General features: G+C 37.4%; 1 protein-coding gene and 1 pseudogene across 14 annotated transcripts; one reads left to right on the plus strand and one right to left on the minus strand.

Annotated features, from left to right (window-relative positions):
* Positions 1-10,069: 10,069 nt before the first annotated feature.
* LOC121969296 (14-3-3-like protein B) lies at positions 10,070-15,445 on the minus strand. Of its 14 annotated transcripts, none has more exons than XR_006108537.1 (8): positions 15,264-15,445; positions 15,019-15,160; positions 13,544-13,654; positions 12,422-12,511; positions 11,597-12,188; positions 11,449-11,480; positions 10,363-10,746; positions 10,070-10,293 (listed from the first exon to the last, which is right to left on the minus strand). XR_006108537.1 is itself a non-coding variant. In XM_042519308.1 (8 exons), the coding sequence occupies exons 3-6, from the start codon at positions 14,291-14,293 to the stop codon at positions 11,646-11,648; spliced, it is 831 nt and encodes a 276-aa protein (XP_042375242.1). In that variant the 5' UTR covers positions 14,294-14,382; positions 15,019-15,160; positions 15,260-15,445; the 3' UTR covers positions 10,548-10,746; positions 11,449-11,480; positions 11,597-11,645. The 14 variants fall into 14 exon arrangements, 10 of the variants coding, with proteins under 10 accessions (XP_042375242.1, XP_042375246.1, XP_042375241.1 ...); XR_006108540.1 differs by having other exon boundaries at positions 12,446-12,511; positions 13,544-14,382; positions 15,260-15,445; XM_042519308.1 differs by lacking the exon at positions 10,070-10,293 and adding an exon at positions 13,736-14,382 and having other exon boundaries at positions 10,548-10,746; positions 11,597-11,741; positions 12,446-12,511; positions 15,260-15,445.
* Positions 15,446-15,454: 9 nt separating this feature from the next.
* LOC121969108 lies at positions 15,455-19,420 on the plus strand (annotated as a pseudogene).
* The last annotated feature ends 601 nt before the right edge of the window (positions 19,421-20,021 follow it).

Raw genomic sequence — 20,021 nt, forward strand, 5'->3', positions numbered from 1 at the left:
CGACGGAGGTGAATTAATTAAAGGTGTCCGAGTTAAGTAATGTGGGCATTCCTCTTGCCTTCCTGGAACCTACCTAGGGCTTTCACGCGTTCCGTTTTTAAGCATGGTGCTAAAATTGATATATATGTGAACAAATTCTTTGGAAAATTGATAAACGATCTTGTTGATTGTTGTTTGTAGCGACTGGAAAATTTAGCCAGCAATAATTGAATCAACTTTCTTTCTGTTTTGCCCATGTTGACCAACTTTCTTTCTGTCTTGCAGATAATTATGAAGTTCCCCAGAAATCACTAGGGATCTCATAGTTAGCCACTGCAAATTTAGTGCTTGAGATTGGAACGACGCAGAGCCCTTTGCTTCTAAGCTCATCCTATGATTCATTCATCCTCTACACAAATAATCAATAACATTAATTAGCTCCTCCCAATTTTGATACTAATTAATGTTGGATATAAATAATGTGAATAGAGAAGATGTGGACGAGAAAAGAGGTTTCATTATGAATGAGACTTTAGTTCCATATTGAGAGTTTCATGGCATGTTGGTTGGTTTATATTGATTCACATGTATTGAGGATGCGAATAAATGTATGGGGAGATACTCTCTCTCACGCGTGGATCGAGACTGGAGCCACCAGACATGTATACTGCAACAAGAAGTTGCTCCACAACTTCGAAGAAGTCATTGGAGACATTGTTCATGAGTAACTTAGCAACCTCGGACATCATGAGCCGACCTTCGAAGAAAAGGTGGTGTTGAAGATGACCTCGGACAAGTACCTTACTCTGAACAATGTGTTATATGTTCCGGAGATTCGGAAGAATCTAGTGTTCGGATCACTGCTAAGCAAGCATGACTTTCGCATTGTTTTGCGTCAGACAGAGTTGTATTGTCCAAGAATGGAGTGTTTGTAGGAAGGGGCTATGTATCTGATGAGTTGTTTAAGCTCAATGTAATGGTGATTAGGCCTAAGATAAATAAAACTGAAAACTCTTCCACTTATGTGTTTGAGTCTTCGTGTTTGTGGCATGGTAGACTATGACATGTTAACTATGATGCATTGCGTAGATTAATTAATATGCAAATGTGAGATTTGTGTTGAAGCGAAAATGGCAAGGTCATCATTTCCACATATTTAAAGAAGTAACGATCCACTTGACCTAATCCACACTGATGAATGCGACCTAAAAGGTACACCAACACGTTGTGGTAATAAATACTTCATCACTTTTGTAGATGATAATACAAGATATTGTTATGTGTATCTTCTCAACAGTAAAGATGAAGTTATAGAGAAATTTACTTTCTATAAGAATGCGGTTGAAAATCAACTTAATAGAAAGATTAAGGTGGTTCGAAGTGACTGAGGTGGTAAATATATATCACTGTTTGCTGAGTTGTGTGCTGAACATAGGATCAGACACGAAACAACAGCTCCTTATACTCCTCAGCAAAATGGAGTTGCTAAGCGAAATAATCAAACTCTAAAGAAGATGATGAATGCTCTTCTATTGAGCTCTGGATTGCCAGAGTCCATGTGGGGGGAAGCTGTGTTAACAGCTAATTACCTTTTAAATAAGGTGCCTCGGAAGAAAATAAATAAGAGTCCTTATGAGTTATGGAATGGAAGAAATCGTTCTACAAATATTTACGAATGTGGGGGTGTCTTGCCAAAGTGTAGGTGCCTCATCCGAAAAGGATTAAGATAAAACCAAAGACTGTTGATTGCGTATTTATTGGATATGCACAAAACAACAGTGCTTATCGGTTTATTGTGTATGAATCACAAATATCGGAGATACACAACAGCTCAATAATAGAATCGAGAAATGTCTCGTTCTTCGAGCATGTGTTTCCGTATAAGACCCCAGAAGATGTTAGCTCTTCAAAGCGGACATATGAAACACAAGGCGAAGAAAATGATGATGAACCGGTCAAGGCTAAGCTTAGACGGAGCAAAAGAGCTCGGATAGAAAAAGCCTACGGAACATATTTTATCACTTTTATGTTGAAAAGTGAGCCCCGAAGTTACTCAGAAGCAGTAAACTCATCTGATGGACCTCACTAGAGAGAGACAATTGCATCTGAGATAGAGTCTATTGTTGGGACCCCAAGGTTGTTTTGGTGTGATCAACAAGTTAAGTTAAGTCCTGTGGTGTTTTAACCTTGTGTCCAAGTGTGCAGGAGCTTAGGAGCACAGGGAGTCGAACAAAAGACACAGCTAGCGAGAAGGACGACACGGGAAAGAGTCGACGGGCTCGGTGCATCCGAGGGACGAGTTGCTGCGGAAGAGTACGCGGGCGGACGAGAAGGAGGCGCGTGGCGTTTCTGAGAGACGAGAAGCCGAAGCGGAATGTTACTCGAGAAGGCCGGAAGTTGAGTTCAGGTGAGCTCTATTCTGGATGGTCGAGATCACCCAAGCAAGTGGAGTCGGAGTGGAAGACCTGGACCGAGGCGAGCTGAACCGGAGCAGAAGGCCCGAACCAGAAAAAGTCAACTCTGTTGACTTGACTTTCCTGGTTCGGGCGCCCGAAACCATTTCGGGTGCCTGGACCTGGAGTTTATCATGATCGCGGTCAAACGCGATCTGTGCGAGAAGAGATAAAGTTTTGTCCCCTCCCAGACACCAGGAACCCTTTTAGGCGCCCTGACTAAGGTTATAAATATAGCCTTGGTCCAATAAGCTCAATCAACTCAAGCAATTAGCATTTCCAACACTTGTACGCTTTCTTTAGAGTTTAGCTTCTATTTTTCTGTGCGTCATTACTGTAAGAGGTTTCTCCTCCTGAAGGAGATACTAGTGTGACACATTCTTTGGATTAACAACCTCCCTGGTTGTAACCAAGTCAAATCCGGTGCCTCTTCTTTTTGTTATCTTCTGTTTATTTATTTTATGCAGATGTTATTCTGAGAGTCCAAGAAGGGTAGTTTTCTTTTATTTTTGTAGGGCTATTCAACCCCCTTCTAGCCGGCCAACGCGATCTAACATCTATCTTGCAAAATCACATTTGGAAACTTGTGGATCTTCTTCTGGGAAGTAAATCACTAGGTTGCAAGTGGATCTTCAAGAACAAAATGAAATCAGATGCCACAATTGATAAATATAGGGTCAGATTGGTAATCAAAGGATACCGACAATAAAAATGCCTTGATTACTTTGATACGTATTCTCCGGTATCGAGAATAACTTCTATTAGAGTATTGTTAGCTATTTATCACTCTATGGAATCTCGAAATACATCAAATAGATATAAAGACTATCTTTCTAAACGGAGATTTAGAAGAGGAAATCTATATGAAGCAAACCTGAGGGGTTTTTTGTGCTAGGACAGAAAAATAAGGTATGTAGATTCGTGAAGTCATTATATGGCTTGAAACAAGCACTAAAGCAGTGGCATAAAAAATTTGATAATGCCATGAAGGAATGTGGATTCAAGTTCAATGAATGTGATAAATGTGTCTACATGAAAGCCACAGAGAATGACTATGTTATCTTGTGCCTCTATGTAGATGACATACTTATCATTGGAACTAATGATAAGATAATAAAATCCACAAAAGTTATGTTAAGCTCAAGATTTGATATGAAAAACATGAGCCTAGTTGATGTGATTTTAGAAATCAAAATTCTTATAACAACAAAAGGACTTGTTCTTAGTCAATTCCATTACGTGGACAAAATTCTTGAGAAATTCACCAAGGGTGATACTGCATTGGCACGAACACCGATAGATATGAGTCAACATCTATCGAAAAATCGAGGTGAAAGTATCTCTCAGTTAGAGTACTCTCGACTGATTGGAAGTCTGATGTACCTGATGAGTTATACACGACCAGACCTGCCCTACGTAATAAGTAAACTGAGTAGATACACGAGTAATCTCAGTATTGAGCACTGGAATGTGATAACAAGAGTACTGAGGTACTTAATGTATACTCGTGAATATGGTCTGCACTATACGAGATATCCTGCTATGATTGAAGGATACAGCGATGTAAGTTGGATATCTGACATAAAAGACTCTAAGTCTACGAGTGGATATGTATTCACTCTGGGAGGTGCAACCATTTCATGAAAATCTTTTAAGTAAATCATAATAACCATATCCACGATGGAATCTGAGTTTGTAGCTCTTTGACAAATGTGGTGAAGAGGTTGAATGGTTACGATAATTCTTAGAAGATATTCCACAATGGTCGAAACCCGTGCCAGTAATTTGCATACATTGCGACAGTCAATCAGCAATTGGTCGAACACAGAGCCATCTGTATAATGATAAGTTTAGACATATACGTCATGGACATAATACCATTAGATAATTACTCTCAACGGGAGTTATCACTGTTGACTATGTGAGGTTAACGGATAACCTAGCGGATCCGCTAACCAAAGGGTTAAATCGAGAGTTAGTTGCAAGCTCATCACAAGGAATGGGTTTGATGCCGTTGTCAGTGATCAGTGCAAAGGACACCCAACCTATGATGATTGGAGATCCTAAGAACTAGGTTCTAAGGGACAACTAATCTGCACTGACTAGACATACTGTAGGGGATAACCCAATGAAATAGTGACTAGACTAGGGTAAGTCGATGGACTTTTAATAATTAAGAAGAGAAGATGACAACTCTTGAGAGATCACTTATGTGAGAAAGAAGTGGGGTCGTTTCGAAAAGAATTATAGGCATAATTCTTAGAGTTTCTCACAGAACCAGACGTGTTTATGGCCAAAAAAGAACACACTCATGAGAATTGAGTTGTATCAGGGAGAGTCTTGGATGAGATTTGTCACTACTTACACAGATGTCAGTATAGTTCAAGGACATCTTGCCTACTATCATCCAGTAAGCAACCAAATCTTTACAAGGGAAGGTTCAAAGGGTAAAATCTACCTATCATATACTTGACTCAACTGCTGAATGCTATCACATACCCTATCTCCATTCATGTGGGGGATTGTTGGATATAAGTAATGTGAATGGAGAAGAGGTGGAAGAGGAAAGAGACTCCATTGTGAATGAGATTTTAGTCCCATATTGGGAGTTTCATGGCATGTTGGTTGGTTTATATTGATTCACATGTATTGAGGATGTGAACAAATGCATAGGGAGAGACTCTCTCTCACGCATGAGTGAGCAGGGGGTGCAAATCCAGAGTCTGAATTTGCACTAAACCATGTTGACTCGTGTGCGGGCAAGACTTGCGCGCATCGAATGTCGGACCGATCGGGGCAAAATTTACCCAAGTGGAACAACCAATCTTTTGTTGCTGTGTAACAGATGCATTAAATTTGAGATTAATTTTACTGCTCGGCGAGTAATGGTCATTAATCGACCATTAATGTTAACTCTTAGCATGCTAAATAAATAAAGGAAAAATTAAAATAAACAAACAAGTTTTTATTATCAAGCTCACTAACTAACCAAATATTCGTAAAATATAAAAATTTCAATAATCAAACAAACTTAAATTGAGAGTTTGATAACATCTAAACGAACCAAGTTCAAGCCAAGCTTGAACCTAACTCAAGCTTGTAAAAAAGAAATCGGGTCAAGCTTGAACAATCGTATCAATGACTTGATTCATTTCAAGCTTGGCTTGGCTTGGTTACCTTATCAAACAAACTTGAACATCCCAAATCTTGACTCAGCTTCGCTTGTTTACACGCCTAACTGTCAGAACACCATTACTTACTTTTATCACTCCACTTACAAATTTATAATTACAACCATTACAATATAAAGTGTCCAATGAAGTTAGATTTTTTTTCTCAGATCTGGTATATATCTAACATCACATAACATTCTAACCATAAAAAAATATTTTAATTATAATATTTCCTATTCCAACAACTTCGCAGGATGCATTGTTACCTATCAAAACAAAATTAGAATTTACTAACTTGTAGGTATTGAACCAATTTTTGTTTGGTGTCATGTGATAGAAACATGCTTAATTCAAAATCCAAGAATCTATCAACTATTCTAAACCAGATAAGACAGAAAGAATATCACTATCGCCGCTATTTAAAAAAAAAATCTACTATATTTGTATATTTTAATAAACCATCTTTATTCTCAATGTTCAATTTCTTTTTCTCTGATAATCTCGTTTGATATGACCCTTTATTATGCATGTGTAACTCGTGATCTCCTTTCTCTTTTTCTATTTTGATCAAATTCTATTTTTACCCAACTCATACTGAGACTTGCTTTTTCCACGTTCTTGGTTGCCTCTCATCTTGAATCATTCACCTTGAGAAATTTCATCACTAGCTTTCTTTCACATATGAAAACCCAACATGACACTTGTGACTTCTACTAACCTAAGAGTTTTTTTGCCCTACATCTGAGTTGTAACTAAATTTTCATACGTAGGAGCCCTAGGACCCCGCATTAACAGGAGCTTCGTGCACTTGTCCTTTTTCTAGAAGATGTCGATAGATAATTTTCCTGCATAGGATTTTTCTTCTACTTCGATCTTTATATCAATCTATTTCAAACCACTTATTATCTGATTAAAAATGTTGATATGTTGACTCAGATCTGTACCTTCTGACTGTTGAATATGTGTGAATGGAGAAGATGTGGAAGAGGATAGAAGCTCCATTGTGAATGGGCTTTAGTCCCACATTGGAAGTTTCAAGGTATGTTGATTAATTTATATTGATTCATATGCATTGAGGATATGAACAAATATATGGGGAGAGACTCTCTCTCACGCATGAGTGCGCAAGAGGGGGGGGTGCAAATTCAGGGCCCGGATTGCACTGAACCATGTTGACTCGTGTGTGAGCATGACTTGCGCGTGCTGAATGCCGGACCGGTTGGGGCAAAATTTGCCCAAGTGGAATAACCAACATTTTACCACGTAAATATTTTTGCTGCTGTGTAACGGATGCATTAAATCCAAGATTAATGCAGAATCAAAATGGTTGAGTGATAATGAGTGAAATGGTGGGCGTTTCATTGCTCGACGAGTAATGGTCATTAATCAATCATTAAAGCTGTCGTTGATATGAGCTCCTATATAAGGAGGTTGTGATCACATGCAGAGGACACACACAGCAACACGAGTAGAAGCTCTCCACCTTCATTTCCCTCCTCCTTAGTCGTGCAACTCCTGCTCGGCAGGGTGCCCGTGATAGCAATCGGGTGTCACTCAGTTCGTCGTACCACTAATGCTTGATGGGAATCATGGTTAACCGTTGTATCTTGGGAAACAGACGACCCTAGTAAGCCTCGAAGCACAACCAAAGATGGGGTGAATCTGTTTCAAGGAAACTGCGTCAATCGTAGACCTCGGTCCGCAGCTCAAAACCTGACCGACCACTTGGCAGACCTGTCACTCTGCAACACAAATTCGCCCGCTCTGCAACACAGATCTGCCGCTCTGCAACACAGATCTGCCCATTCTGCTCGCTCTATCGCTCTGCAATACAGATCTGCCCGCTCTGCTCGCTTCGTCACTCTGCAACACAGATCTGTCACTCTGCAACACAGATCTGCCCGCTCTGCTGCTTTACAACACAGATTTGTCACTCTGCAACACAGATCTACTCGCTCTGTCACTCTGCAACACATATCTGCTCGCTCTGTCGCTCTGCAACGTAGACCTGCCACTCTCAACACAGACTTGCAGCTTTGTCGCTCTGCAACGCAAACTTGTCACTCTGCAACACAGAGTTACATCTCTGTCACTCTGGAACGCAGACCTGTCGCTCTGCAACATAGACCTGTAGGTTAGCCGATCAGCCCGCTTGGCGACTAAGTCCGCTATTCGGCACGTATCAGAAACCATCCCCTGCTGGCAGCTTGAGATTATCCGCTCAGGTCATTTCAACTATAAGTTGAATGTAATTCGCGTATTTAAATTCAGCTAAGTCCTCAAAAATCTCCGACAATAGATTGCTTGTGTCCAACACTGACATCTTGAGGCCAAATAACTTCTGCTTAAAATAAAGCTTGTTTGTCACAGATTTGAACATATATTGACTTTTCAATTTTTATCAAATTGTTACCGGTGATTCCTCATCCATAACATAATACATCACATCATCAATTAGACAAAGTTTAATCGTTACTACAACCTTTGCTTGTAGTTCCTCTCAATCTTATCTTCTCCCTTCATTCTAGTTTCTTTTTGCCTACACCTTCACCACACATTATTGCACTAACATATCTTTGACCCTCCTCTACCATAATTCGAAATTACAAGTTCCAACGAACTTTACCATACCAAAATTTACAAATGAAATCCCAAGTATGATAACCTGTGCTTTGATACCAATTGTTGACATCACGTAACAATTACAAGAAATCGAAAACAAGAGAAAATAGAATAACAAAGAACTTATGTAGTTCGGTGATGCGCCTACTTCACGAAAGCAACGACAAGAATTTTCTCCACTAGAATTAATCAAGGGCAAAAGTCAAAAAGCATGAATCATCAAAGGAACATCCTATATTGATTTTTTTTTTTTTATCAAAAGAGCATCTTACCCTTGTAAAATGACACAACTATTTTTAGTATTGTTCTCATTTTTATATTGTCTCCTCCCTAAATCAAGCCGTTGTAGTAGCTACGAAATCGTAGCTGCTTCACAATTATAGCAGTTGTGATTTTATAGTTGCTACAATTGAACTGTCGCACGATTTTAGCAACTACATAGCTAATACAGCATAGAAAAAAATAGACAAACTATACGAAGCCTTCGAAAAGAATTTAAACAACGTATTTGAGCATGAAATTTGATCATTATAGTTCTAATTAGTTATAGATCTTTGAACGATCTTCCATTTGATATATTATGTGTGATATGGCTCAACTCAAATTAAAAGTTATGGTCTGTTAAAATTTAAGATTTAACATTCACGTCATATTAACTAGGAAACAATGGTACTAGTTACAATTTCATATATATTATAATGTGAATGTTAAATCTTACAATTTGAAAAATCATAATTTTTTAACTCAGATTGAAACACACAATACATAATATATTCATTCAAAGATCTAATTACTAGACAGAACTCATAACAGCCCGATTTTCGATTAAAAATATCATTTAAAGTTTTTTCGAAAGCTCCGGATAATTTTAATCTTAAAAAATTATGTTTTAAGTTGTGACAATTATAATTTCATAACTACTGCAACTATATAATAGTTATTGTTTCGTAGTTACTATAATGCATCATATTTAAATAAGAAATAAATAAGATAATAATGAAAATAGTATTGAAAAACAATAAATATCAATCATCCCTATGAAGATGAAAAAACGAACGTGCTTTAAGTTTTGCACAATTATCAATTAGGATTAGCTCCGGTCCTTCTACAGAGGAGGTCCAGGGCGGAAAAAAAAAGTTCAAAATAAATTTGAGCCCAACTATTCAAGACCCCAATTACATGTCTAAAAAGATAAAAGTAAAAAACAAGATCAAAAGATTCTGAAATATGAATTTGAGTCCAACTATTCAAGACCCAATTACATGCCTATATTACATAATACTAAAAAAAAATTTAAATCCTCTCAAATTATGAGTCCAGGGTCATCGTCCAGTGCCGCCCTCCTCCAGGGCCGGTCCTGATTATGATTACGTATTATGTATTTATATGATCCTATTCATACAAAGATATTAAAACACAGATACCCATATATAATTCACATCTCCAACTCAGATTCTCTGACCAAATCATAGCTTAGCCGTGTCATAGGGCACAATTGTATTTTGGGGGAACACGGAGTTTCTAAAAGCCAACACACCTAGCCGTACTTCCCATCACAGATCCCACCACTATCGTATCTGTTGGTCTGGCGATCAGAGATGAGCCATCCTCCAACAATGCATTCAGGCTGGCTTCTTAAAACTACCCCCACAGATATAGTTCATATGAGGTCTCGGAGTCGAATCTAAAAACTAACAGGACATTAATCAGTATAACCTGTATAACTCACCTCCCCACTTGCCTCGTTAGATTTACCTTCTCTATATTGATCATGAAACAAGCTGACAGAAGAGCTAAGAACAAGCGCTTCACCTTCCGTTTTTAATGTATGCTTTGAAATAGTAAAAGAAGGCTACGAAATATTAACGATTCCATCAAAATTCACATTATAATTGAAGTTTTATTCTTTTTTGTTTTTTCATCTATCTAAACGCTCCCATAAAGTTGGGAGTTCCCCAGCAATCACTAGGGATCTCAATGCTTAGCCACTGCAAATTTAGTGCACGAGATTGGAACAACGCAGAGCCCTTTGCTTCCAAGATCATGATCTTCTCCTTCACAATCCTCTGATTCAATAATAGCATTAATTAGCTTCCAATTTTGATAATAATTAAAACAGATTGAAAGAGAAAAACCTTGCTACATTTTGTGTGCATTCTTCAGATATGGCTGAGAGATCTATACATGATACGTGCAGCCAACGAGATTGATGGCTCCGTAAATAAGTTAATTGCCCAGATCTCTCAGCCAGAGATACTCGCTCAGTTCAAAACCAGCAAATTAAAAAATATGATCTTCCCAACCGTCAATCATAACCATGTGTAATAACAGGTTTATCTATTTATCTTTCAGCTGGGAAGGTTCCATGCAATTCATAAATAACAAAATTTGTAGTATTACATTATGTTCCATTGCGGGAGTAAGAACCATGGCAATACTCTTCCATCCATCTGTATGTAATCAGGTCTCAGAAAATGAGCAAGATCCAGATGAGTCCGACCCAAGGTCAATGTGGTTGTCTGAATCAAGTAACAATAACTGATAGTCAATACTCGTGATAAAAGAACTCACCGGGAATACAATGAGTAATTACACCTGGCCAGTCACTATATTTACTTCAGGATAAAGGCACTGAAACAACACTACCGAGCTTACTTCGATCTAGTATGCTTTTCATAAACACTACTTTATACAGTTACCCTTTGGGGGAGTATACTTTCGTTGAAAGCATAACCCAAACTGTAACCAAGTGGTAAGAGCTTACATAGTGTTCAAAGAAGACAATGCACAAAATGATGGCATGCCAGCATGAAACGATATTTTATACGAACTGGAGAAAAAAAAAAAAGACAGTGGATGAACGTTGCAAATGAAATCATGCAGCCTTAGAATGTGTGAACATTGACAACTAGACAAGGCAAATTTGTTGTATAGATAAATCAGTAACATGAGGGCCATAGGGATCATAATGTGCACCCGGTGGTGGTACAACCCTGTTTTAAGATGAACCTTTTCATGGTCTTTCAATCTAGCAATTGCCATGCCAAAAAGTTATATAACAGTAAGAAATTAAAATAGTCTTTGACTTGCATAAGGCCGCCAAGGAAGCCTGGTTGTTCATCAGTACCAAACCACCCTGGATCATTTGGTTCTATCATATTTTATGAATGTTAAGAACAAAACGGAAATTTGAAAATGCTTTTAAGATGATACCAACATACCTATGAGTATGCCACCACCTATGCCAGAATGTCTGCAGATGATACAGATGCCAAATTAGTAAATTTATTCATGCCAATAAAATGAAAGTGATATACAGAACTGATAAACTAAAAATATAGATATAACTATGAAGATAAAATCCAGTACCAGCACTAGGATATGAAGATAAAATCCAGCACCAGCACTAGGATATATATCACTTGTTCCAGTTGAGAGAAACCAATCCTCGAATGAGGGAAAGAAAGGTGAAGTCACCTGATGTTGGTAGTCGCCTAGTCGGATAGAAAGTTACCTGTGTGTTTCTTTGTTATTATTGCAGCAATAGCAAAAACGAAGCCTTAATCCTTCCCCAAAATAGAATCTTTCTTTTGCACCACTCACCAAACGTAATCCAAATTTGATATATACTAAAAGGATACAAAAATGACTCATTTATTTACTGAATAAATAAAAAAGAAAGAAATTTTAAAAAATATTTACTGACACTGAGACTATGTTTCAAAACCATAAGATTGTAATTACAAAAGGCAACACATGGCAAACATTATTATCATGACAAAGTATCAATCGTCTAGTTCATTCAATTCTAATACCATGTTAATAGGAAATTACTAAGGTAACTTTCCCATGGTAGTCCATTCTACCTATAATTACAGACTCCATCTCTCTATCAAATGCAAAATGAAAACTACAAACTTAGATGAATCACAAAGCTCTGCCATCAGGTTTCGTCGCTTCTCTGATCACCATCGCCAATATCATGCAAAAAAAAAAAAAAATCAACAAGAATAGTGACTTTTTTAGATAACAAGCATCATTATCAAAAACAATTAAGTTAAAGCATCCTGACAATGATATTAAAAAATTTCTACAAATATAGTCTAAAATGGCTAAGATGCCCTTATTTTTTAAAAAAACCAAGTTTGCACTTGTAAAGTATAAAGTTAACTTTAAAATGAAGAGAAATACTACCAACTCTGAACTCCATGAATCAACCTTGTCGTGAAGGACTTGGATAATCGATAATTGGGCAGCCATATCTCTAGTTGCATCGTTGATGGCCTGACAAACAAAAGAAGAGATTCTATAACAAGAAAGTCCAAAACAACAACTATGACAAAGGTTGACCAAATACAAGTATGTTGGAAAAGAGAAAAAAAAAAACAACACAAAGAAATGAAAAGCATATGAGAATGATCACTAGCAGGAATTGAAAAAGGCTCTTTCTGCTGGATGCTAACTGGAGCTGCAACATAAATTCTTGAATTCAGTATGATTAAGAAAAATAGTTTTGATTTGTTTTTTTTTTTAAAGTGCAATTAACAAAAAAAAAAAAGGCACTGCTATTCTTTTTTCTCCATTTTAAAAAGAAACATATTGCTTAAACAAGAATGAAGGAAAAATAAATTTTAAAAAGTGAGCTTAAATAAAATTCATTTAATATTTGAAAATTTGTGGTTATATTTTCATAAAGGACCATTTATTAGGAGATATATTGATAAAATTCATTAAGATAGTAAGAAACAAATCATTTAGGAAAAATTATACGACTTTCATAGAAAATAAAGAGAAACATGGACAAAATGAGTGCTTAAATCTGAAAAAAAAATATTATAGATTCACTAAGACAATATGGAAAGTGACAATCATTAAAGAATTACTTTTTTACACATTTTCTTTTCATCTTCTTTTGTCTCAAAGTACCGTTTGATTTTTCTTAATTTCATTGTGTATTTCAATATTTCATGAATGCGAGATTAATTATAAGTTTCTCTCTTAGAGTATTGAAATTTATTGTATAGTTTTTTTCTTCATAACTTTACTCTATAGGTCAACAATAGAATTATATATTTGTAGGATCATAAATACGCTAGGGGGGTGAATAGCGTATTTCAAGCAGATTAACTAAAACATTTCCAATAAAGATAGGGTTATGTCTCAGCTCTATGTCTCTATCTTTTTACACTAATTATGGACAAACTCACTGGACACATTCAAAATGAGCAATATTAAACACAATGAGACAATAATGAACAAGAATCACTATCATGCATCTAACCAAAATGAGCAAAGAACATGAGCTCAGTTGCTTACCTGATCGACAAGAGTGCATGTCATCTGTAGAGACTTTAGAACGTCATAGTAGAATGTTGAGAAATCTACTACCAATTGTAGACGGATTGGATTTAGTGACGCTAATTCTGCCTACAAGAACAATACCATTATGCTATCAGAACAATACCCTTATCCTAATGAAAGATTGACTGTGACAAAAAGGAACATAACCAAAGCCGTCTTATAGAAAGATAAGGTATTATCAATAGCGTCCTTGCGCTGGGATTCTGTCTTCAACTCTATCAGGTGATGGTAATAATCTCCCTTCATCTTAAGGTAGAAAACCTTGGATTCAAATTTGTGAGCGCCCGGGATGAGAATGGAGTCAATGAATTGGACAATGTTTTTGCATATTGACGATAGATCGAATTCGGCCCGTTCCTCGAAGATGGGAATGGAGTCGATATGGTTTCGGTGGCCGAGCTCTGTCTCTTCCATTCTTATTGAAGAGATGTTCTTCAATACGGTGCTTCGAGATAAGATGGCACTGCCATAAGCTTCCGAAAGGAGTTCGCGCTCCTCTGCAGTTAACTCCTTCTCAGCAGCCGTCTCAAGGGCAACCTTCTCCATAATCTCCATCATATCATCAAATCTACCCACCTTTTTTGTTAATTTAGCCAAGTATAGATCTTGTTTTCTCCATAACTTAGTTCTTTCACAATGCTTGAATGTTTTTGACATCATGTATTGACGAAGTGTTACCATTGGAGTAAGAATTGTGGCTCTCATATGTGTATAAATATTGAAGAGCCTTCTACGCAAGCTTTGCCAAGTAGCCAAGTTAGGGAAGTCAGGGAACAAGTTAGGGTATGCAATCCCTGCAAATTGTAGCTTAACAATATAGTTTCAATCTCAAGACCAAGACCATAGTATCTCAGTGAAGATGGAGCTAGACAACTTTGCAGTTAATTGCTGACCGTACACATATATATCTTGTAGATGATATGGCATCCATATGATCCCTGAATATGTTCTTAAAACATTTGTTGCTTAACACATTTGTTGCTGCCAATTGATGCATGAGGTTGAAGTACCACATGGACATCAATGAAACACAGCGTACGCATAGATGGATACAAAATCAAATATATTCACTTTTAACTTAGTCCATTAGCAAGGTGATCACAAACTAAAGGAATGCACTAACTCAATAATGTTGGGCCTGTTGGCCGCATGAATCATATTCATCCATTGAGCTCTAATTAATCCTTCTTCCTAATAGCCTAAAACAGTGAAGCGGCAAGAGATCATCATAAAGAAAATCATTGAGAAAGAATGGTGCAATGTGTTTGTAGCATGGGAATATTATGGGAAAAAATGATTAAGCCTGATTTTTTAATATGCTCAATTTAGGGTTGGTGATCTAAAAATAAAGTTTCATGGAATTTAAGATTTTGATATTAAAACACCAGCAATAAACTGTAATTGAGATATATAAAATATATTTTACTTACCAAATAAATCTTTCCAATACCTCCCATGCCAAACCCAAAAAGATCAGAATGTCTTTTCTTCTTCTTTCTGCAGTTAGGCCAAACTGGAACATCATTTCTTAGGCCAAACTGGAACATCTCACTCCGCAAGGAAGTTTTCTACCTGTCAAAAATCAACATTTTGGTGTTTAACTTCCAATTTCCAACGGCCGTGTTGCAGATCGCAACACACGAATCAAGAAGAAAGAGACAGAACGAATACCGACGGTTTCTTTTGGAGCATCGCTCAGATGTAAATCGATCTGCTCCGGCCTACTCCAGTCGCAAACCTCAGAAGCGTTTTCCGGCTGAAGGCGATGGAGAAATGGAACTGAATAGGGTGCATGGGAAATAGGGTTTGGTTTGGAGAGTAGTGGTGGCGGCGCAGTGAAATAGAGGGACCATCCCTGACTGCAAAATGCAATTTACACCTAACGAATTTATTGGATTCGGGCTGATATCTATTTCGGCCCAAATCGGTCCAAATTAATCAATTCAAGTTCAGTTAGGTCGACCTGGAGGTGCATCGATTGGACCCGATCGCGAACTCAATTCCCCAACCGACCAACGCAAGGCAGCTGTTTCTATCGTTATCCTGCTCCTTCCTTCTCCGTGGCGACGCCGTCATCCTCCTCCACGTCCCCGACTGGGGTGCCATCGACCTCTCGGTCGAGTCCGAAGATGCTGCGTCGGAGGTGCCGCCCCAGAAGCTGGAAGAGGACTTCGACGCCTTCCCGGCAAGGTGCAGGACCTGGGTCAGCCGCTCGTCGAGGCGCAGATCCCCTTCAAGATCCACATCGTCAAGGACCACGACATGAAGGAGCGACTCTGCCTCGAGGTCGAAAGGCTTGGGCTGAGCGCGGTCATAATGGGAAGCCGAGGCTTCGGGACATCCAGGAGGAATAATAGGTCTCGGCTTGGCAGCGTCAGCGACTATTGTGTGCATCACTGTGTTCGTCCTGTTGTGGTGGTTCGCTACCCCGACGATGCTACTGGTCTCGGATCCGGGGCCGTGGGATCGTCTTCCCCTCTTGCCAGTGGCTCCAAAGTACCTGTGGGGAGGGATACCGAGCTCCCTACTTTCCCTGAAGAGGAGCAAGAGTATCACGACGCTGATGACGAGCATAAAGGTGTGATTTCTGTAAATTCATTAGAATTTAACTTTGGCGAAATACTTAGGACAATCATTTAGTTAAATTGTGCCTGCTTGTTTGTTAAGGTATTCAAATATGTGCCTGCTTGTTTGTTCTGCTTGTTCTGATGAAGAAACACGGGTCTAAATCATTTAGTTAAATTGTTAGCAAAGTCTAGTAGGGGGTACATATTGAAGCAAAATTGGTATGGTAATTCAATCTTGGTATTCTGGTGTTTAGCTTGCACTAGAAGAAGTGAATTGCTTCTGCTACTGTTATATAATTGCCATATATATTAAGAGTCACTTGTATCAGTAGAAACTGATGTGTCCTGAGTTAATCTTTAAAGATTTAGTAGGGTTACAGTGACATCTGCACTTGTCAAGTGCTCTAATCAGTTTAAAACTCTACTTTTACATTCCTCCACTTACAGTAAAGTGCCTTTGTGGAGAAAACAACCAAGTTTGCATTAATCATTAGCTGCATTTTTTATCTAATTCATTTTGTTACTTGTTCTATTGAATATGCTCGTCAATGATTGGATAATTAGTTCACATGATTTAAGGATTTTCTAGTCTTTGTTACACCCCAAGTCTCAACTATTAAGTTCTCTAATCATTTAATGTTGTTAACAACAAGTCACAGATGGAATGTGTGTTTTTGGGGGGTTAAATTTAGGGATGCATATTTAAGGACTTAAAGGCCTTAATGAAGTTTGGATTTAATTATGAAGCTCCATTATGAACTCTAGGCCAAGTGAAGTAGTTTCCATATGCCGTGGGAGGCAATAATTTGCTTGCCATTTTTAAATGCAAGTTACATTCAAGAAGACATTCGATATTTCTAGTATGATGTTTACTTTTAAAACTCTGCCGGTGATGCTTTTTATTTTAGTTTCAACATAATACTTGCTGATGATGTACTGTGGTTTGGTCTTTAAAGGTCTAATCTGCAATGTTGACTTCAAATTTTATGTTTGTAATCACAGTTTATTTTTCCTCTATAACTGCTGTTTTATTTTAGTAGTTTTTTGTGTTAACTCATCCGGATTTAGAAACTGAACATTGAAAGAAACTGCATTATTTGCAGAAGCCGGATGCAAACAATTTTATTATGATTTCAATTTGTGATTTTAGCAAGTTTGTTCAACTACTAATTTTTTGTGATTGCTTGATTAGCGTATCTTTATTGTAGTATCCTTGTAGTACATTATTCAGCAAAATAAATCTTCATTCTAATTATCGGTTGTAATCCTTTTCTTCTGATGTGTCCAATATATGCTTTTCTATTGTGGTGCAGATGCATGATAAGCATGGCATAGGCATCTTTTTTTATGGTAAGAAATTGTAGATCATAACCATGAGCTATTTTTATGCTATAGAAGTTCTACATCACTGCTGCTAATTTTGGTAATTAAGAGATTTCACATTTATTTGTTTTTAATTTCTAGTGCAGATTCATTTAGGTTCTTAGTATTCAATTTTTTTTTGTGTGTGTGTGTGTGTGTTCCTTGTATGTCTCCTCTCCTCTTCTTTCTGTTGACGTTGAATAAATTAATTACTTTAGGGAACTACTTGTGGCTAGTAGAGCTTTCAGTGGCTAAGACCATTGATTCATCACCCAATGTTTTGAGTGCCCACTTGAGCTTGGATATAATGTCAAAATTATGTATCAAATAGACAAGCACTTAGATTCTGTAAGTTGTCTTTGGAAAAAAAAATATCGCATTTGAAAATAAATAACTTCAAATGGCTTGTAATCTGAAATCCACCTAGGTAGCCCAGATCCAGGAAGTGTTAAGGTAATTACTAATTAGGAGTTGCACCATCAAAAGTTATCTCTTAGCTTCCTTGCACTGCTTCAAGTACGTTAATTCGATTCAGGGAAAACCTGTATTTGCTAGGCTTTCTTTCTCTTTTGCAGATAATAATGACTTCCATTACCTTAAGATTATTCTCAGTTATCTATTAAGATCAACTTTGACAAACTTGATTCAATTGCTCTCAAATATTAGTTTGTTTGACTATCTTAGGCGGGCCAAAAGGTTTATTTGGTATACGTCATTAGAGATCATTCATCATTTCATGTAAAACTTCAATAAATATAGATAATTTTTCTTTATTTCTATAATATTTTCTCTTTTTCTTTTCCCAGACAACAGTTGACATGAACAAAGGTGGTGGTAATCTTAGTACGGGGAGTGAAACTCTTGTGTAATGTCTAAAGTTAGTTGTTCACGCTGATGTTTGTTTAGTGTAACTCTAAAAGCTCATGAGTGCTCATCTTTTATATGTACCAGGCACTTGGAACCTGGAATACCATCTAAGTTCCTCCCGCTCTTTTTTGTTTTGTTTTGTTTTTTTGTTTTTGTGTGTAAATAATCATGTTCATTTAGTCATATTGATCATATTTGTGCATGATATTAATAGATTTGAATGCTCTAATTTATTTTTCTTAGAGAAAATAAGCAGCAGTTACAAGAAATTTAAGACCATCTCTCATGCATATGCATGAGCTCAGGGCTCAACCTGAGCATGAGCACACAGAACTCCATCTGGTCCATCACACCATCCCGGTCGAGGTCACCCTTCCTCACCATACTCGCCGCCTCCTCCTCGGTGATGCAGCCGCCGAGTCCAAGTGCAGTGGCAGAGCTTCGCCTGAGGCTGTCCGCAGTGATGACACCCTTTGCCGGATCCATGAGCAGTCGGAACCCCTTGCACAGCTCTTCCATCAGCCCCTCCATGCCTAGCCGCGCCACCATCACAGGCAACAAGTCCTCAAACTGGATTGATGATTCAGGTTTCTCCTCTTCCATGATGATATCTTAGGCTGTAAGTTGGTTGAAGCCATTGCGCGTATATATAGAAATCCAAGGTCGAGGTTTAAGAGGATGGTGAGAAGGAAGTTAAGCTTCTGTGCATTACGTTGCGTGCATGTGAATGTGGTGTCGTGAGGAAGCTTTTTGGAGGCGGTCGCTGCGATTATTTGAGGGAGGTTCACGAGGAAACGACGGAGGTAAATGAATTAAAGGTGTCCAAGTTAAGTAATGTGGGCATTCCTGTTGCCTTCCTGGAACCTACCTAGGACTTTCACGCGTTCCGTTTTTAAGCATGGTGCTAAAATTGATATATATGTGAAATTGATAAACAATCTTGTTGATTATTGTTTGTAGCGACTCATGAGCTTTCATATGAATTATTGTATCAAAATTTAGCCAGCAATAATTGAATCAACTTTCTTTCTGTTTTTCCCATGTTGATCAACTTTCTTTCTGTTTTGCAGATAATTAAATGTAGTCTCGCTGTTCCTATAATTTTACTGTACAACGGATTTCTGTTCCTATAATTTAACTGAACAATGGACTTTCTCCATTTTGAATAAAAAAGAATTAGTTACGCATAATGATGACGATTTTTTTTCTCGCTCAATTTTTAAACTATTATATTTATTTTATAGTTTATTATTTTACCTATGGCGATCTAAAGAATATTGGGAAAAAGAAAAGGTCGATTCGAACAATCTCGAATCAAGATTCAACGAAATCAGTGGTCGTCGGTAAAGATTGAGATATATTTTGGAAAGATCGAAATTTTACTCACTATTATTCAGTAGGCCATCATATTTGTTATTAATTTTGTTTGGATTATTAAAATTAATTATTATTATTTACCCTATCAGAATATTAGAACAGGTTATTAAATCTATTAATGATTTTTATATTGATGTTATATATTATATAACTATATATAAATTTAATGTACAGTGTTTTAATTAAATAATCAAATTAAGTTAATTCCCTCGAAATGATCCTTATTTGGAGATCGATTCCTTCTAAATGATAACATCTAT

The sequence above is a fragment of the Zingiber officinale genome, chromosome 4A (genome assembly GCF_018446385.1).
Source record: "Zingiber officinale cultivar Zhangliang chromosome 4A, Zo_v1.1, whole genome shotgun sequence".
In the NCBI taxonomy this organism is placed as follows: domain Eukaryota; kingdom Viridiplantae; phylum Streptophyta; class Magnoliopsida; order Zingiberales; family Zingiberaceae; genus Zingiber; species Zingiber officinale.